Source organism: Anopheles merus, chromosome 2L, assembly GCF_017562075.2.
Source record: "Anopheles merus strain MAF chromosome 2L, AmerM5.1, whole genome shotgun sequence".
Lineage (NCBI taxonomy): Eukaryota > Metazoa > Arthropoda > Insecta > Diptera > Culicidae > Anopheles > Anopheles merus.
In genome coordinates, this window is record NC_054083.1 from 36,678,717 (window position 1) to 36,695,540 (window position 16,824).

Sequence of the window (16,824 nt, forward strand, 5' to 3'; positions counted from 1 at the left end):
CACCCCCCCCCCCCCCCCCTGAATTTGCTCAAAATGTCGAAAGCGCAACAAGGCAATTTTCAAACAGGCGCTGATCGCGGAAAAGCCAAATGGAAAGAAATAAACAAAACGAAACAAAAAAAAACGCGCTCCAACCCCATTGCGGACTATTTATGTATGTTCATCATAACACACAGGGAATATTTCAGCAGGATATTAATAATGGAGGCAGCAGGCTGCGTACCGAACTACACACCGACTGTTTCATTATGATTACGTGGTGATGTGTGTTTGTTGGCGCTTTTTTCGCGCACTCACTGTTGCCATTTTTTTGTGGTATTTTTTCGAGCCTTCATTTAGGATGAAATTGGGAGGCCAAAAATTGCTTTTTTGACTAAAAAAGAATATACACAAGCTGCTCCTCTCCACACCAAAAAAAAAAGGCGCCAGTCGAGTGTAATTTTTCATATCCCTCAAACACTGGAAAAGCCCTGTCAAAAATGAACCGCTTTCAATCAATCGGTGAGCTGTTGTTTTTTTGTTTGTCCTTCTTTTAGTTTTCCACATTAAAAAAGATGCAGACGCGGTGCATACAAAAACAACAGACACACACACCAAAATCCATCCGGCGGCGCAAGAGCTGTGGTGGAAAAGAACGGAACTTACTTACTACCTCTCTTCGGCGGAATTCGATGAAGGGATCATGATTAATGCATGATTGAATGAGTTGTCAACTTTGGCATCCCTTTCCTACCTACTGCTGCTGCACGGAGCACAGCACAAAGCCACAAAGCCTTTCCAAGGGGTCTTAAAGGGACTGGCAATGTGTTTTTGCCAATGCACCGCTTTTGGTGTGTTAGTGCAAATCCTCGGGACCCCACGGAACGCAAGCATTTTTGAATGAATTCAATTTGCTTTTGTCAAAACCGTTTGTCTCTGCCAGTGTGTGTGTCTGTGCCTTATGGTTTGAGAGGGGCTAGTAGCAGAGACCCCTTGGACCCCTTGGTGACCTCACTAATCGAGAGTCCTCCGGTACACGCGGGTCTTAATCTTTCTTGCCCGACGGAAGGGCTTCTTTTCGAAACAACCCCTTTTTGGGATTCATTTACATTCCGAGGCGAAGAAACTTACGAGTTCTTACACACTTGGATGTGTGTGTGTGTGTGTGAGAGAGAGAGAGAGAGAGAGAGAGAGAAGAGGAACGTGTTTTTTATGGTTTGTTCATAAATACAGCGCAAAGCGCAGAGTTTCACAGCTCATTTTAGGCCAGTTAATTATTTTAATCCGCCCGAGCGACGGTGTTTTCGGGTGCCGTAACATTTGTCAGCTCATAATTCATTCCACTCTTTCGTAATCCAATTAATAGGGAGGGTTAGGATTTGGCTTGAATTCCACGCTGCGTTGAGGTCCGAAAAATCCGTGCACGTAATTGATTTGGAAGAAGCTCAAACAAAACTGCTTTTATTTACAAAATATTTGCTATTTAAATACGATGGAACGGGCAATCGAGGATAAAACAGACTTGGCGACATTAGCACGTCCATAACGTTACGGGAATGGTTGTAAAATCTTTATTGGTAATACTTCCATTAGCAGTTTGTGTAAGTTATTAAGTAGTTTTTGATATTAAGTCGTGTATTTTGAAATATTTCTTCAATTTGTTTAACTTCACACATAATTAATGTATTTCTTAAAAATATTTATCTTTATTTATCTACCAACTTTCTATTATCTATTATTTATTATTGCTATGATTTATCAACAAAAATCTATTAATAACAATAAATGGGACATTTAGAAATGTTATTTTTTAATTTTTCTAATTCCTTTTTCCTTAATTTTCTCCATTTATAATACCTACCGAGAAAGCATTCGTTAATTTTTAATTCCCTTCTATGCCACAAAACAAAAGAAGAACAAAAAACAACCCTCCTCCCATAAGCTGGGACAACCTTCCGTACTTGGAGAGTGTAACGGCCGCCTCTGGCCATGCGTATCGGGCGGGTCGATCGGTCCAGAGGCCGATCGATTGACAAATGTTTGTCGTCCTACACACACACACACACACACACACAGGCGCAAATGGTTTGCTCGTTCCGCTGCGGTGGCGACGCGCACAGCTGGAAAAGGGCACGAGGAAAAGGTCTCCGCGACCGCCGCCTGGGAGTAGAGTAGCAGAGGCGAGAGGAGCAGCGGTGCACACAACAGCCCTCGACACACCGGTTCAAGAGAAACAAAAAAAACTTCAAAAGAGAGAAAGAGAGAGGGAGAGAGAGAAAAACAATACTCGATCTACTGATCGTACACAGCAAGCGAAACAGAGCGGGAAAGAGCGATCGTCAAGGGCTGTCGGCTGACAATCAGTGGAAGAAACCTCACGAGAACAGGGAAGAAGCACAGAAATCTTGTACGGGGCCTGTGTGTAAATGTGAGTGTGCACGTGTGTGACACATCTCACCCAGCCAACACAACACACTAATGCAAGCAGCGGGGCTACAAGGTTCGTTAAAAGCGCGATTTTTATCGCGTCTTCTTTTGTTCGGGGTTCGTTTCCTTCGTTTCGGTCCCTTTTTTTTCCTCAAATTTAAGGACAAAAACACGGCCTTCTTATGCGCTTCTGTTCTGTGCTGTTGTAGCTACACACAGACACAAACATCTGACACAACAGTCAGCTACCGTGAGCACAGGCACACAAGATGCCACAACGATCATAACGAGCCAAGAAGAACCAAAAAGGGCAGATACAACACAATACAGGCGGCTGCTAAAGGGGATCTCGACTGCTTTTGATCGTTTGGCGCAAAATTAAGTCACATAGCAAGGGGATAGAGAAGACAAGAGCTAGAAATGGGATGAAAATTAAGGAAAACTATTTTTCCGCCACTCCCTTCGCAGCTGCTCTATCGAAACGCAAAAAGTTATTAATTATTTCTAAGCAAACGACGTAGCGGTGTGGTAAGGAACGATCGCATTTGTCTTTTCTTTTTTACATATGCCACATTTAATCACGTTTCAACACCACACACACACACAGACAGCGTCCCGGTTTATTTCAATTCCGTTAACTGAAGCCCGACCCTCAACAACACATATTTGTTCAGGAGGAATGTATGTGTGTGTGTGTGTGTGTTTGTTCCGTTCCCGTTGATGGAAAAGCGCCCGTGGTTCTCGATTTTAGTTTTCTCTTATGTATTTTTCCCGATCCCGGCTCACTTTTATTTACCACACCCCACACACCCGGACCTGTCAAATGCCGTGGTCCTGGCCCGATTTTGACGTCCCTTCGCTTTTTGCCCTTCCCAACAGAGAGAGAGGGAGAGAGACAGAACGAGAGCGGCGGCAAAACCATTATGTGTAGGGAACATAATAGCAATGATAATGATGGAATACACACGCACACGCACACACACATACACACACGGTTACAACCTTTCCAGAATAGGGCATAAACAACCCGATGTTTAAGCCGGCTAGACACGTGATTGAAGAGGAAAGGAAAGGCAGCACACTACGTCTTTCCTCCTCGTTCATCCTACAGTGCCCCCCCCTGTTTATGTGTAGTAAAAGGCGGTATATTTTTGCAATTTATTTCACTTCATGATGGAAGAAGATTTCGTTCCCCTCCTTCCCGTGTGCTCGCATAACTACCCTTTCCTTCCCTTCTAGCGCCCTTCTGCCACAGTTGATGATGGCGGTATGGGGTATTAACCAGATGAGGAATTCTGTTTTTGACAGTTTTTGCGTTTTGCCAGAGAAGGTTGCTCCGGCGGGGTTGCACAGAAAAGATTCCGGCGGGATTGCACAATTGTAACCACCCGTGTTCCGTCCCGTTCCCTCCTCCCTTGCAGGCTCTACAATTGCGATGTTTACAACATAATATTCAACGAGTGCGCTCTGCACCTTTGTGAGCAAGCAGAAGGAACAGGAGCAAAAACAAATAGGACGAAATAAAGGCTTGCCTAGTAGGTGCTATGGTCGTCGTTAGAAAGCAATACCGGTCTGCAGAGTTGAGTGTTTGGCTAAGGCGTTGTTTGACGGTGGATTTCAATTTTCTGACCACTACACCACTATCTGCCTTTTGGTGTAGTGGTGGGAGCTCGGAATCGGACCTACCCGATTCCGATTCCGTGTTTGTAATCAATTCCGGAGGCGATTCCGATGCTGGAATCGATTTCGATTCCGGAGTCGATTCCGGAGCCGATTCCGGAGTTGGTTTCGGAGCCGATTCCGGAGTTGAATCCGGAGCCGATTCCGGAGCCGAAACCGGAATCGATTCCAGGATCGGAATCGGCTCCGGAATCCATTCCAGGATCGGAATCGGCTCCGTAATCAGAACTTGACTCCAGAAATGGAATGGTTTGAATTGAAATAAGAAGTGTGGGAAGCGAAATAAGTCCGCGAATCTCCATGTGAATAGATCATTTACAAGTAAATTTTGATCCTTTGCCGCTATCAACACATAGCATCATTGGACCCAAACGCCTATTCCTATGAAGATGCCGAAATCGACTCCGTTTCGAAGCCAACTCTGATTTCGGAGTCAATTCCGATGTCGGAACCGGTTTTGCTTCCGGAGCCAATTACGGAACCGATTCCTATTCCGAAGCTGATTCTGATTCCGGAGCCAATTCCGATTCCGGAGCCGATTCCGATTCCGGAGCCGATTCCGGAATCAAATCCGGATCCAATTCCGATTCCGTAGCCAATTCCGGAACTAATTCCGGAGCCGATTCCGAAGCCGATTCCGAAGCCGATTCCGGAGCCGAAATCCGAAATTTGTTCCGAAATCGATTCCGGAAACTGATTCCGAACCTACTATCCGGAATCGATTCCAGAAAACTTCGGAGCTAGCCGGAATCGATTCCGACGAAATCTTCATTTTCCCCATCACTATTTTGGTGAAGTTTGTATGTTTGTATGCGGCAGGAAGCAAGCATTCGACTCCCAAAAAACATTTCCCCGATTAAACTTAGAACAACCCCACACTGCTGTCCATTTGGCTTCTTCTGGTGGTGGGATAGTGAAGAATCCTTTTGTTTAGCGAGACACACACACACACACACTAACAGACACACGATTTAGAGAGACACGACGCCAAAGGCTCGCGAGAAAAACAGGAAACGCCGCAAAAACAGGACATAAAACGGACCCCCGATTTTTTGTTACGTGTGTTTGGTCAAACAGACGGGGAAAAAACAAGAGCCACACCGAGACAAGACACAGGCCAGCAGAGTACTCCTCCTCTTCACCCCACACACGACGAACTGGGGATGGAGAGTGTTTTTTTGTTCGGTCTTTTTCGGCAAGGGTGCAGGATTTTGTTATTTCTTTGGATTCCAAGGACCAAAAACAAGTCTCGGTTGGAACCACCGCACGCGGTCCACAGAGCTTTAGTGCCGCGGTTGTGGACTCACATGCGCCGTTCCTGGGAAGGCTAACTCTCCAGAAGTCTAGCGCCGTGTCTGTACGCTGTACAAGCCAACCACAAGCGACGTAAGACTTAAGCTGCTGGCTAAAAGACACCGAACTCCGGGGTTCAGTGCGATTCCCCCAAAATCCCTCCTACTGGACCGACTCCTGTGGCCCCGTTATGTGTCCCCTACCACAGCTGTGGGATGAGTAGGGATTAGATAAGTCCACTAGAAAACAGTTCCGACTTCTCTTCAGGGCAGGCAGGAGCGGTTACGAAAGCAAGAAAATACAAGCAAAAAAAGGCGAATATATGGCATATCCTCTCTTCCCATATATACATCATCCCCGTTACGCCTTATGTACGCCTGGAAGGAATATTAGGTAAGCGAGCGAAACAGACGACGAGCTGGAACTTGCATTTCAATAAAAAAAAAAACCTACAGAAAAGGCATTGAAAGGGAGAAAGGCATTGAAATGCTCTCCAAAACGGAGCTCTTGGTCGAACAAACATGACACACGTACCATATCTTCCCGTGCCCAGAAAGGCGGCCGTAAGAAGCACGGGGAATTGGGCTCGTAAAACGGAAGAATGATGAAGTATTGAAATGTAAGAAAAATTGTTCTTCGCCCTTGTTCCTCCCGCCCGCGGAACCTATCCGTATGCCTATTATCAGTTCTTCCGGCCGGTCGGAGATCCCTGTCTTATTGGCCCGGGGTTGTTTTTTTTTTTTTTGGCTGCTCTGCTCCCAAAACGTTAGGTAAGAAAAAATTAAGGACGAAAAATGAAACCCCTGTGTGCTCGAGACGATGATGAAAGTGCGCGCCTCTCGCACAAGGGTGATTTTGTAGATTATTTTCGCTCATAATTCCTTTGCAGTGGCGAATTGGGAAGCGAAGCAAAAAAACCCCTGAAGCCTTAATCCTTGACAGAATGTCGGACCGGATGCAACACACTGACTCCTCTTAACGCCACGCACACGCACACACCCTTCCTTGGACAGCAAGTTTTTTGGTTTGGTTTTCTTGCTTGTAACTTTAACATAAAACGAACGAGAAGGAACAGAGGCAGATAAGTATTACGCCATTGCCATGGACGACGGGAAAACCGCACCGCAAAAAGGCCATTAGAATGGTATGGATATTTTAAGCTTAGTTCCTTTCCAGGCAAAGGTTTAAAGGTTGGGAGGGAGCGGGAAATAATATACAGTTCCAGAATTGCATTTTAACCTGAGGTTAATAAAAATATGGCGGTTAAAAGCTAGCTAGCTTCTGAGGTATGCGCCACCATCCCCAAGGGTACGATTTTGCTCGCATGGATGGGTGTGGAGTGTTTTGGTAGAAGGTGGAATGAGGATATAATATTTGGTGCAGCAGGCTTAAACTTTTCGGTGGTCATACTTATTTCGGTTGGTCAATTGGGGTGAAGTTGTGTGTTGAAAGTTATGCATACAAATGGCTGTTGAAATGAAATTTCTTTTCATCGTTAGAAAGTGTTCCCAAAGGAATAATTGATAATACAGACACATCATTCTTCTTTTATGTCTTCTTTTTGAGCATACCACACCCCTATGGCATTAAATCTAATAAGCCCGTCTTTGTAAGCAAACAGCAACTCAAACTGATATCAATGGTGCTTATCGCCGCATATTTGTAGGCAAATTAAATTTGAGGTTTTATTGGTTCCCACCGGGATTTCAATCCGGTACCTTACATGTGATAGACCAAGCGCTTGACACGATGCTGTGGAAGCACGATGCCTCACCTCAGTTAAATTGCCATATATACAAACGGTTGGAGGCGTGCAATAGCTTTAAACAATACTTTTTGATACTTTTTAGAAGATTTTCAGTTTTCTGTAACAAAATTGCTTATTATTATACATAACTCAATAATAATACAGCATCCATAAGATAAATCACGTACAGATCTGCAGCTTAGAGAGTCTTTGAAAAACTGCTATGGACCAACCAAGAACAAAAGTGCCAAAATGTGGCCAAAACGTCATACACAGTTTAGAGGAATTGCTCTCAGAGAGACATCTTTATTCGAAACAACCATTTGCAAATGCATATCAGACAAACAATTCATCTCGGAGAGAGTAAATATTAGAAGGAAATGTTTTCATTTAAATACCTTCAATGCATATGTTTATCACCCCCATTCAGACAAAGTAATTAAAAGCAAGCAAATTTATTACAAATGTAACAGATAAACCTCACCACTATTTGCAGCATCAACATACACCGATCCCAGACACTCGATTTGTGTGTATGCGTTCTCTTAACCCCTCTTCTCTTAACCAAATTCCCATTCCCGTTGACCAAATAGTATCCCACCCATCGAAAAAAACCGAGCGCCCAGAAAAACCTGGAACGACCTGGTCACAAGTTGGTGCAGTACCGAAAATGAAAATGAATTGTTCCGCAACTGGAAAAACTCAAGTGCCAGCAGCAGCAGCAGCAGCAGCAGAAGGAAACGAGGCGAACATTGGAGAGTTTGGTTGGAGTGGTGTTGCAAGTGTCTTGTGCAGTGGTGTTATTAATTGCTGCAATGCTTCAACCGGTTCGCACTCGCACACATATTTTGGCATAGCTTGAGAGAGGTCGTCTGGAGGACACCATCTCTTTCTGGCAACCCGTCTCTTAGCTAGAGCGGTTGTTGTTTTTTTTTTTTTCGGAAGAAAAGTTTAGGAATTTACGACACTAGGTGCAGCTAAGCATAACAAGTTTTGTGCTTTTCTGCTTTTTCGGGTATCAGTTTTTCCCAACCATCCAGACACATAATGTACAAATTGCAAAACGGGCCAGCCAAATGGACCACCTTTCCACGTTTCATAACGCAGAACCTTGTTCACCAATACAGAGCATTTTACATTTCAAAGCCCTTTAGCTCATCTCATTATAAATGATGAAAGTGTGAAGGAAAGCGGATCTGCTGGGAGAATAATGGAATGGAGAGTATTCGGCAACAGTTATTATCATTCCGCAATACCTTCCTTCCCCCAACTCTTTATACAAAATAGCCTTATCGATTACTACCAGCAACAGCGGCATCATCATCAGCAGCAGTAGCAGCATCAGAAGCGGATATCGACAAAGGTGTCATAATTAAGCGCGCGCGCGCGCGCCAATAATAGGAACGGGATAGGAAGGGAAGCCGTCGGCGCCCTCAAGGGCAAAAGGGCTCATCATCGGGGTGACATTCGCGCGCATCCAATGCATTCCATTTCCCGCTGCACTGGCCCCATGCCACCAAGAATGCCACCGCCACCGAGATTGGCGTCGACGTTCGCGTCAGTGACAGCGCCCCGGGTATGGTCGTCAATCGGTCGGAGCCTGCACGGGTTGGGCCCCGTCCTCGGTCCTCGCAGCGGCGGGCGGATCGATGAAATGTTTGGCGATATGTTGTGTGTTTCCTCCTCCCCCCTTCCACTCTACCTGTTCCTTTTGGCTCCTGTGGCTCTCGTCATATCAGCCCGGCCGGCTTGCTCGAGGTATGGAAATTATGATTCGGTATTTTTGTCCATGTTGCTCGTTTTCAACATCATCTGCTCCATTATTAATTCTTAATTAAGTGCTTAAACTCTCACACTCCATTGTGTGTGTGTGTGTGTGTGGTGTGCGAAAAAGTCCCCGCTTTGGTGCATGCACGGTGGGTTACAAGGTGGACAAAATAAAGTGCAAAAGAGATGATTTATAAAGACTTGATATTTCTTAGCACAATAATATAAAATGAACATCAACTAGAGAGGAATTACATATTAAAATAAATTTACAAAAATGAGACTAAAATTATTAGTTTCAAATAAATCCACATAAAAAAAAAACAACCTGAGACTTTCCCACAGTGCATTGTATAATGAATACAAAAACAGTCCTGAAAAGGGAATCCGAGGGTGGAGAGGGCAAATTGTTGCCCTGGTCGGCTCAATTATGGTTCACAATTGTGTGGGTTTTAAATTTAAATCGTATCGTGAAATTGTATTATTGTTTAATTCAATTCCCATTTCAGCAAACACGACCAGCGCAAAGGGGAGGCAGTGTGTGTGTGTAAAATTCCACCCAAAATTCCTGTTTTGTTCAAACGGTTTGTTGTTCCCCTTGTTCCCTTTTGAAGAACACACTTGCCAGATTTATGAATTTATTAGCAAGAACCCATATTATTACAACATTTGCGATTGCACAACCCGCCCAGGTGGACGTAATGGTTCACTCCATTCCACGCCAAACCTATGTTGATGTATGTGTTTCTTTTCTTAAAAACGTTTCACACTTCCCGCTGAATCGCAGTGAAAGGGAGGTGAGAAGAAGTACCGAAACAACCTAACTAACAAACGTCTTCATACATTCCGGCGAGGCCCAATCCTACGCGCGAGACCGCGCACTGTACCGAAAAAATAGAACAACACCAACACGTGTGAGTGTGTGTGTACACCCATGTAGCCAACCGGTAAGGGTCTCCTTTTCTTGGCTTGCCATAAAATGCAGCCTTTGCCACGGATCGTAAAGCCCACTCCTCCAACTCCCTTCTTCAAATTGGTGTGCCGCCAGCAGAAAAACACTCCCGCCGCCGTAAAGTCATAAAACCGGGCGGCACACACGAACGCTGAAGTCACACAACACACGGAGGCGCAAGCAGACGGAAAAATGTCCCACAAACACACACACACACGCCGTTTGCGACACACCGAGAAAGAGGCGCGAAAAGCAAAACACACACACAACGGGCGGACGCGTTGTTTGGTCGCGCAAGGGTGTCGCAGAAGGTGTCACGCGGGCGGGTGTTTCTTTTCCCTTTGAAGTCGCAGCCCCCGCGGAACGACGACGGCCTCTCGGGCCGAAGAAAATGCCGAAGAAAATCGGGAAAAACACGCAATGCTGCAGAGGAAGCGGGGCACGGAACTGGAACTGTCCCTAAGGATCCTGTCAGCACTTTTTCGAGTGTTTTCGTGTGGAAGGAAAAAAAGGAAGCCCGGGACAAGGCACACTCTAGCCGACAAGCGAGAAGAAACGGTGGAAAAGATGAAGACCCAAGACAGCTGTAAAATCTGCCCAAAAATGGAAACACCCGGCAACGGTAGGGGGAACTGACACGAGAGCACGAGAGAGCTGCAGCAGCAGCAGCATTCCGAGGTTTGTTTGTTCCGAGAGCATCGCGCTACGTTTTGTTTGTCACGGAAGCGTATCCGGGTGTGAAACCCCCACCATCGCGGCCCTCCCTCTCGAAAGATCCATCATTACACTTTTGTTTTAAGGTATGCAGTTTGGTGCAGTGTGTGAGGATGCTTTCAGGGGTGTATTATTTCAAGGTGAGTGAGAAATGTGGCGTACCAATAAACATAAAACAAAATATTTTAGCCATTGTAAGTTAAGGAATTTCAAATATGATTCCCAGCGAGAAATAAAGCAATTTTTTTTAAAAAGTGTCTTAATCATAATTGGTATAAAGTATGCAAAAAACGTAGAAGCAAAGGAAGCGATATTCGAACACATGTAACGACACAACACCAACACAATACGACCAACGTTGCAACAAGAACGACGACCAATAATAATGAAACGACTTCAACAATTTGAACAAATGAAAAACAGAAGATGATAAACAATGCAAAAAAAGTGTGAATAAAATTTTTAAAAAATACACCGACGTAAATTGCTTTCATTAAGAAGCACTCAAAATTCCACCCTAATGCATTCGCTTCCCCATAAAAATTTCAAACAAGCTAATATAAATTTAAATTAAATTAAATCACACACTCGTGTGCAACAAGAGTTGATTGGGCCAGTTCGCCGAGTTTCGCCGACTGGTTTAATCAGCTTCGCTTCACAGCGTGCTATCATTATCATCACCATCATCATCATCAACATCGCCATCATTATTATTATTGTTTTTATTGCCAATCGTTGCCAAAAACGGAAATGTTCAAATTTAATTCATCGAAAGGCGTCCGTGTACGTGCTCGGCACGCATGCACTCACGCACGCACGCACAGCTGCTGGGCACGGGAGAGAGCGTGTGGGAGGGGTAGGTGTGTGGTATTATTATGCTTTCATCCTAAATAATTAAAAGCGGCTCACACCGCCGCGTGGTGTTTTTGCGTGAATTTGGAAGAAAATTATTGTGCAAAGCTGAATAACTAAAACAAAAAGGAAGACATGAAGCCATATGTTTGTACTCACTTGATGTTGGGTTTCGCCTTGTTGATCATCATTTCGCACTGGGGGCAGTACTGTTCCGTGCGCAAGTGTTTCATAATGCAGCTGTGGCAAACTGCGGCAGCAGCGTTGTCAAACACCGGAGCGAGGCGAGCAGTAGCATTCCCCGAGGAGAAGGGAAGAGAAGAAAAAAAAACACAGACAGAGTTGATTAGCGTTAGTGAACTGAGAGAGAGAGAGAGAGAGAGAGAGAGAGAGAGACATGGGGAAGAGTAATCGAAGGGACCAAGTATGGCGAAGAACACACACTGCAGCAGCTCCACAACGCTGTAAACATTAATAACGCACCGAGTTTATTTTGCTCCAAAACACACTCACACACGCGTACAGAGACTGCGGTGCAACACATTCCTTCCATTAATTCATTCGGCAGTGCCCCGTTCCTGCTCCACCTTTATGATGGTTTTCTACGTCATCCTAATTAGAAGCCTACCAATTACGCTGTGAGAGAGTGAGGGAGAGAAAGAGTGCATAGGGAGAGAGAGAGGTCCATCTTCATAAAACCTATCATCATCGTCGTCGTCATCATCATCATTCACCTAGCCCAGCTGTCATGCCGAAAAATGTGTCATCCCGTAAAATGACAGATGGTGGTGGATGAAGGTCGAAAAAGGGAGTAGGGAGAGCCGTCATCATTTTTCGTCTATTCCGGGACCGTTCCCCTGTCCCTCTCTCTCTGTCTCATGCTCTCTAAAACCAGTCGGATGTTGTTGGTTGGTTGGTAGTTGATAGTGTTTTAGTTTTGTGGTTACCCGTGCAAAGCCCGTCGACCCGTTCCAGGAAAGGTTTCTATTACTTTTACTCGTTGTTTTGATATAGTGTGTGTGCGTGTGTGCGTGTGTTTTATGCCTCTTTGTTGCACTCTGTGTGGGTATGGGTGGGATGGTGATGGGCAGAGCGGAACTTCTAAGCCCAAAATGCGTTTCTCGTGCTCTCTCCCTCCACACACCTTCCCCGTTTCTATTCAGTGCGTGTGTTAGCGGTTTGTGTGACATGACGTGAGTTCGCTTCCCGCAGCCGCTGCCGCTGCTGCTGCTGTATTGTAAACAAACGCGCGCTCGAGCTGTCAACTCGATTCCGCTGACAGTTGCCGGTTGGAGCACACACACACACAGACAGAGACCGCGCTCACAACGCTCGCTTACTTTGTGTCTGCTCGACTGCTGTTGTGTACCTTGGTGGTGTGGTGATGGTGGGGCGTTTGAACTGATTTTGCTCTTGTGTAGCTGCGTGTGTGCGTGTGTAGCTCAATGGGTTGTTTATTACGGTAGCGCGCGCGGAAATCAAATCCCGCTCAAGCGTATCTAATTGGAAAGAGTTTGGCAGCAAAACGGGGGTTGGGAATTGCACAGCATACTTACAGGAATGCAAACACTCGACGATCGTGGTCGCATCGATCAGATAGCCCTTGCACAGGTGGCAGGTGATGCACGGGTGGACCGAGCCGAGCTTGACCCGGCTCGGCCGGTACGGCGACAGTGGCCCCGCGCTGCCAAACATTGCCTTCGCTGTGACGTCATCGGCGTTTGCTGCCGTCGCCGTGGAGATGCTGATTGTCAGTGAGGGTGGTGCTGGTGGTGATGCCGTCGTATCGGTGGTGTTGGTGGTATCGGCCACCGCGGGTGGTGGTGGCGGCACGGAGGACACCTTCGCCGGCGTTCCCTCGCTGGCCATTTCCGTGCTGGCGCCCGACAGGACGTCGTTGTGCGGCAGGAGCACCATTGGTGACAGTGGGGTGAGTTATGTGTGTGTGTGTGTAGTTAGGTTAACGGGAAATTGTGTGATATGGTGTGTATGGTGGGGGGATGGGAGTATGATATTGCTTTTTAATCCTTTCGAAATTGACAACGAACGTCGATGGTCGCCGGCAGCATGTTGAATGGAGAGGGGTTGTTTTTCTCCCTCCTTTTGAACACTCACACTCTCACTCGCTTCTTGAACTTTTAATCCAAAACACGACAGCGATGACGACGACAACGGTGGTGAGATTTCACTCGATTTTCCATACACACACACTTACTTACTTACACACTGGGCACTGTTTGCCCTCGTTTGAGGAGCCCAGAAGAAATTGCAAGCAGTGCAAGAAGAAGCAGAAGACAGAAAACAATCACTTCTTCTCACAATTTTTGTTTTCTTTTTTTTTGCATTAGCTGTTTACAGCTATCTTATTCCTTTTTTCACCACACACTCAAACTCACACACACTTTCTTTAGCACATTTCCAATGCTGCTTTTTAACAGCTCACTCCAGGGCTTGCTTCGTGTGCGCCGTACACTTAAAATGCTTTTTCTTTTCCCAGCCTCAGCGGGAACAATACAGCTTTTTTGTTATTTTTTTTTCTCGCTTCCACTTTTGCTTCTTTTCTTTGCTTACACATAGATCTGTGTGTGTGCGAGTGAGTGTATTTACACTTCACTTTCCCACAGCACGTTTCCTTCGCTGCTGCTGCACAAGCTTAAAATGCAGGCACACATTTCTTCTTTCTCGAATGCAATTTATCACCTTTTTGCACTTAGCTACATGCGCGCAAACACACTCACACACGCACAACGTACTGAGGTTGGCGAAGGCCACACCACACGCACGCATACACAGACTCTCGGGGACGCAAAAACCACCTATGTTGCTATGTGTGTATAGTGTGGTGCAGCGCCGACTTTGGTTGAACTGTGCGCGCACATATACACACGCCCAACCTTAAGCACACAGGCGCACAGGGCACAGGGTAGCTATGTGTGTGTAGTGAGAACACTTTAAAATTGGAATATTCACCTCAACAGCACGATTTCACTTATTCCTTTCTGTGTGCGAAATCAGCTTACAAGACACTTGCTTTTTGTATCGCTTTTCTTTGTAAATTCACGTTCACTATTAAATCGCTCTTTATTTCTGCACACACAACCTTTCGTTTTACCTAAAACACACGCCGATTGCGCGCGCGCATTTGTCACACACTGCCCCGCTCACTTACACCAGCTTAGCGCACCAGCGTGTAAGATCGTACACGGAACGACACAACCGGCTCAATGTAGGGTTGTGTAGGAAAAAATAACACGCACCAACACAGGCTCACTTCTTATCGTGTGGAGTTGCTGCTTCTTGTTGTTTTGCTCTACCGCTGTTTGCCGCACACACTGTAGAGGGCGCTAGCGGTTGTACCGGTGTGGTGTTAGGAAGCACACACTCTTTCTCTCTCTGGCACACGCACGCACACACACACAGTTAAGTTTGCGCGAATTTGCCAATACACTGTTGAGCTGCGGGTAGAAGCTCTCGCTTGGTTAATCGAGCAACGCACATCCGAACTGCACGGCGGTTCCCGTAACTCTGACCGGTTCTTATTCGTTTGCTCGCTGCCAAGCCGTCGAATTTGGGCCCATCGATGTATGGGTGTACCGTGCCGCGCGCAAGTATATAGCACATACGGTGCTCACGCTGGCGAGCTGCCGGTACTCACCACTATTTACCGCGCTGCGTGCGCTCTATGTTCGGTGAGTTTCGGTTACCCAGCCGACAAGCCGCGAACGGACGGCGCACAAATTGAAACGACGCAACAAGAGGGCCCACTGCTTGCTACTGCTCTACGGTTTCGGGATGTATTTACGCGCTGGCAGTGATCACATTGAACTGACCTTTCCTGCTTACGATGTGCTAGTTTTCTACTAAAAGTACTCTTTTAATACGTAGTCACTGAAATTTGTTCACTTTACTTAAAGAGGTCTCTTGCACTTGTTATGCATTACTTGTAACAACGAAACTGTGCTCCTTTTAGGTCTAATTGTTCCTTTGCTTCTGCTTCAAAGACAGTTGGAGAGCTCCGTGTGCGACCGACTCGATCGAAGCAACCAGGAAAACTGATACGTTTTTAGCAAACTATGTACATCGCACCGGGAACGTAACTCCAACAAATACACACGCATATACAGCTATCGTCAGTGCACTGCACGCGTCATCACCTTCCCTTCCTTCTTTCACACACTGGCTCTGCTTGCACTCACTCGCCAGTGCTCACGTTTTCTAAAACGTTCATATTTATTATTCCATCAGCAGTGCGAGTTCAAGCCGCGCTCCACGTGTGAGAGTGAAAGAAAAAGAGAGCTTCCTTTCCAACTCACACTCTCTAGCATGCGCCGCTGTGTTGCTGCACTCCAGCACCGAGTATATAATGGTACGGGCAAATATAAGTGCTCTCTTGGGGATGCTTACGCCTTGCTGGCCATTCCATCTCCCATCCGTCTTCCCTTTTCATTCCCATAAAAACGAACTCATATGACATACGCACTCACCGTGCACAGCTTTATGTACAGCCACGCGTGGTACTCGCATTTGTGCTCGCATTTCGGATACATAAATGGAAGCATCTCACTCAGCAGTTTTCAGTGTAAATATGTAGCTACAACCACCAGTGGCAAACGCAAAAGGCTCCCGCGAGTGCCCGTCGGTTGCCTCTATATAGCAAATGTGCATCCGTATGTGTGAGAGAGAGTGAGTAAGAGAGAGAGAGAGAGAGAGAGAGAGAGAGAGAGTGAAAGAAAGAGGGGTTCAACATTATACTAATAAATTAGAAACAGTTGGAATAGCATTTTTTTGTAAATTCGCTTTTGCTTCCACACGGCAACCGGGAAACGAGAAATTGAGCGTGCGGACGGGCGAGTGAGCTGAGTGACGGTGGCACATGGGCCACCGGGTCGGTACGGCTTTAAATGTTGGGTACGATTTTCTTTTTTCACTCTCTGCGTGTTGGTTCGCTCCGCATTTTGGGGCCGAACTGTTTGAAGCATATTTATGACTCGTTTGTTTGTGTGTTTGTATGTGTTTATTTTATTTTTTTCCCTCTGCTTTGTCGGCACCCCGTGCGCGCAGTATCGATAAGCTTGTCATTTGGATCATTTATTTTAAGTCTATGTACTCGTTAGCGCTGTTATCTTGCTGCTGCTACCTCCCCGGGGGGTAGGGCACATGCTACATTGTATTGTAAACAGTTTGCTATTTGTTTAATCGAGTGTACCGATAGATAATACCCCCATGCCGTTGCTCACCTACTCCTTGCCCTTCTCCTCCACACTCCCGCACTTTGTAATGTAATTTGATTCGTTCGCTCATTAGCAATGAACGTAGCGGGCGGCACAGTTGCTGGAATTCGATAAATTAATCAACATAGTATTGAGAGGCTCATGTACGTCAGTTTACTCTCATTCCGTATTCACCACCACCA

The 16,824-nt window shown here is 46.0% G+C and overlaps 1 protein-coding gene across 1 annotated transcript in view; it reads right to left on the reverse strand.

Moving 5' to 3' along the window:
* LOC121591924 (polycomb group protein Psc) overlaps positions 1–15,475 on the reverse strand; it is a 32,442-nt gene extending 16,967 nt beyond the window's left edge. Inside the window, exons 1-2 of the mRNA XM_041913013.1 lie at positions 12,968–15,475; positions 11,571–11,661 (exon numbers count right to left, since the gene is read on the reverse strand). Of these exons, the coding sequence (XP_041768947.1) occupies positions 11,571–11,661; positions 12,968–13,328 (452 nt within the window). The 5' untranslated portion in view covers positions 13,329–15,475. The remainder of the gene's footprint in view (positions 1–11,570; positions 11,662–12,967) is intronic.
* Positions 15,476–16,824: the final 1,349 nt, after the last annotated feature.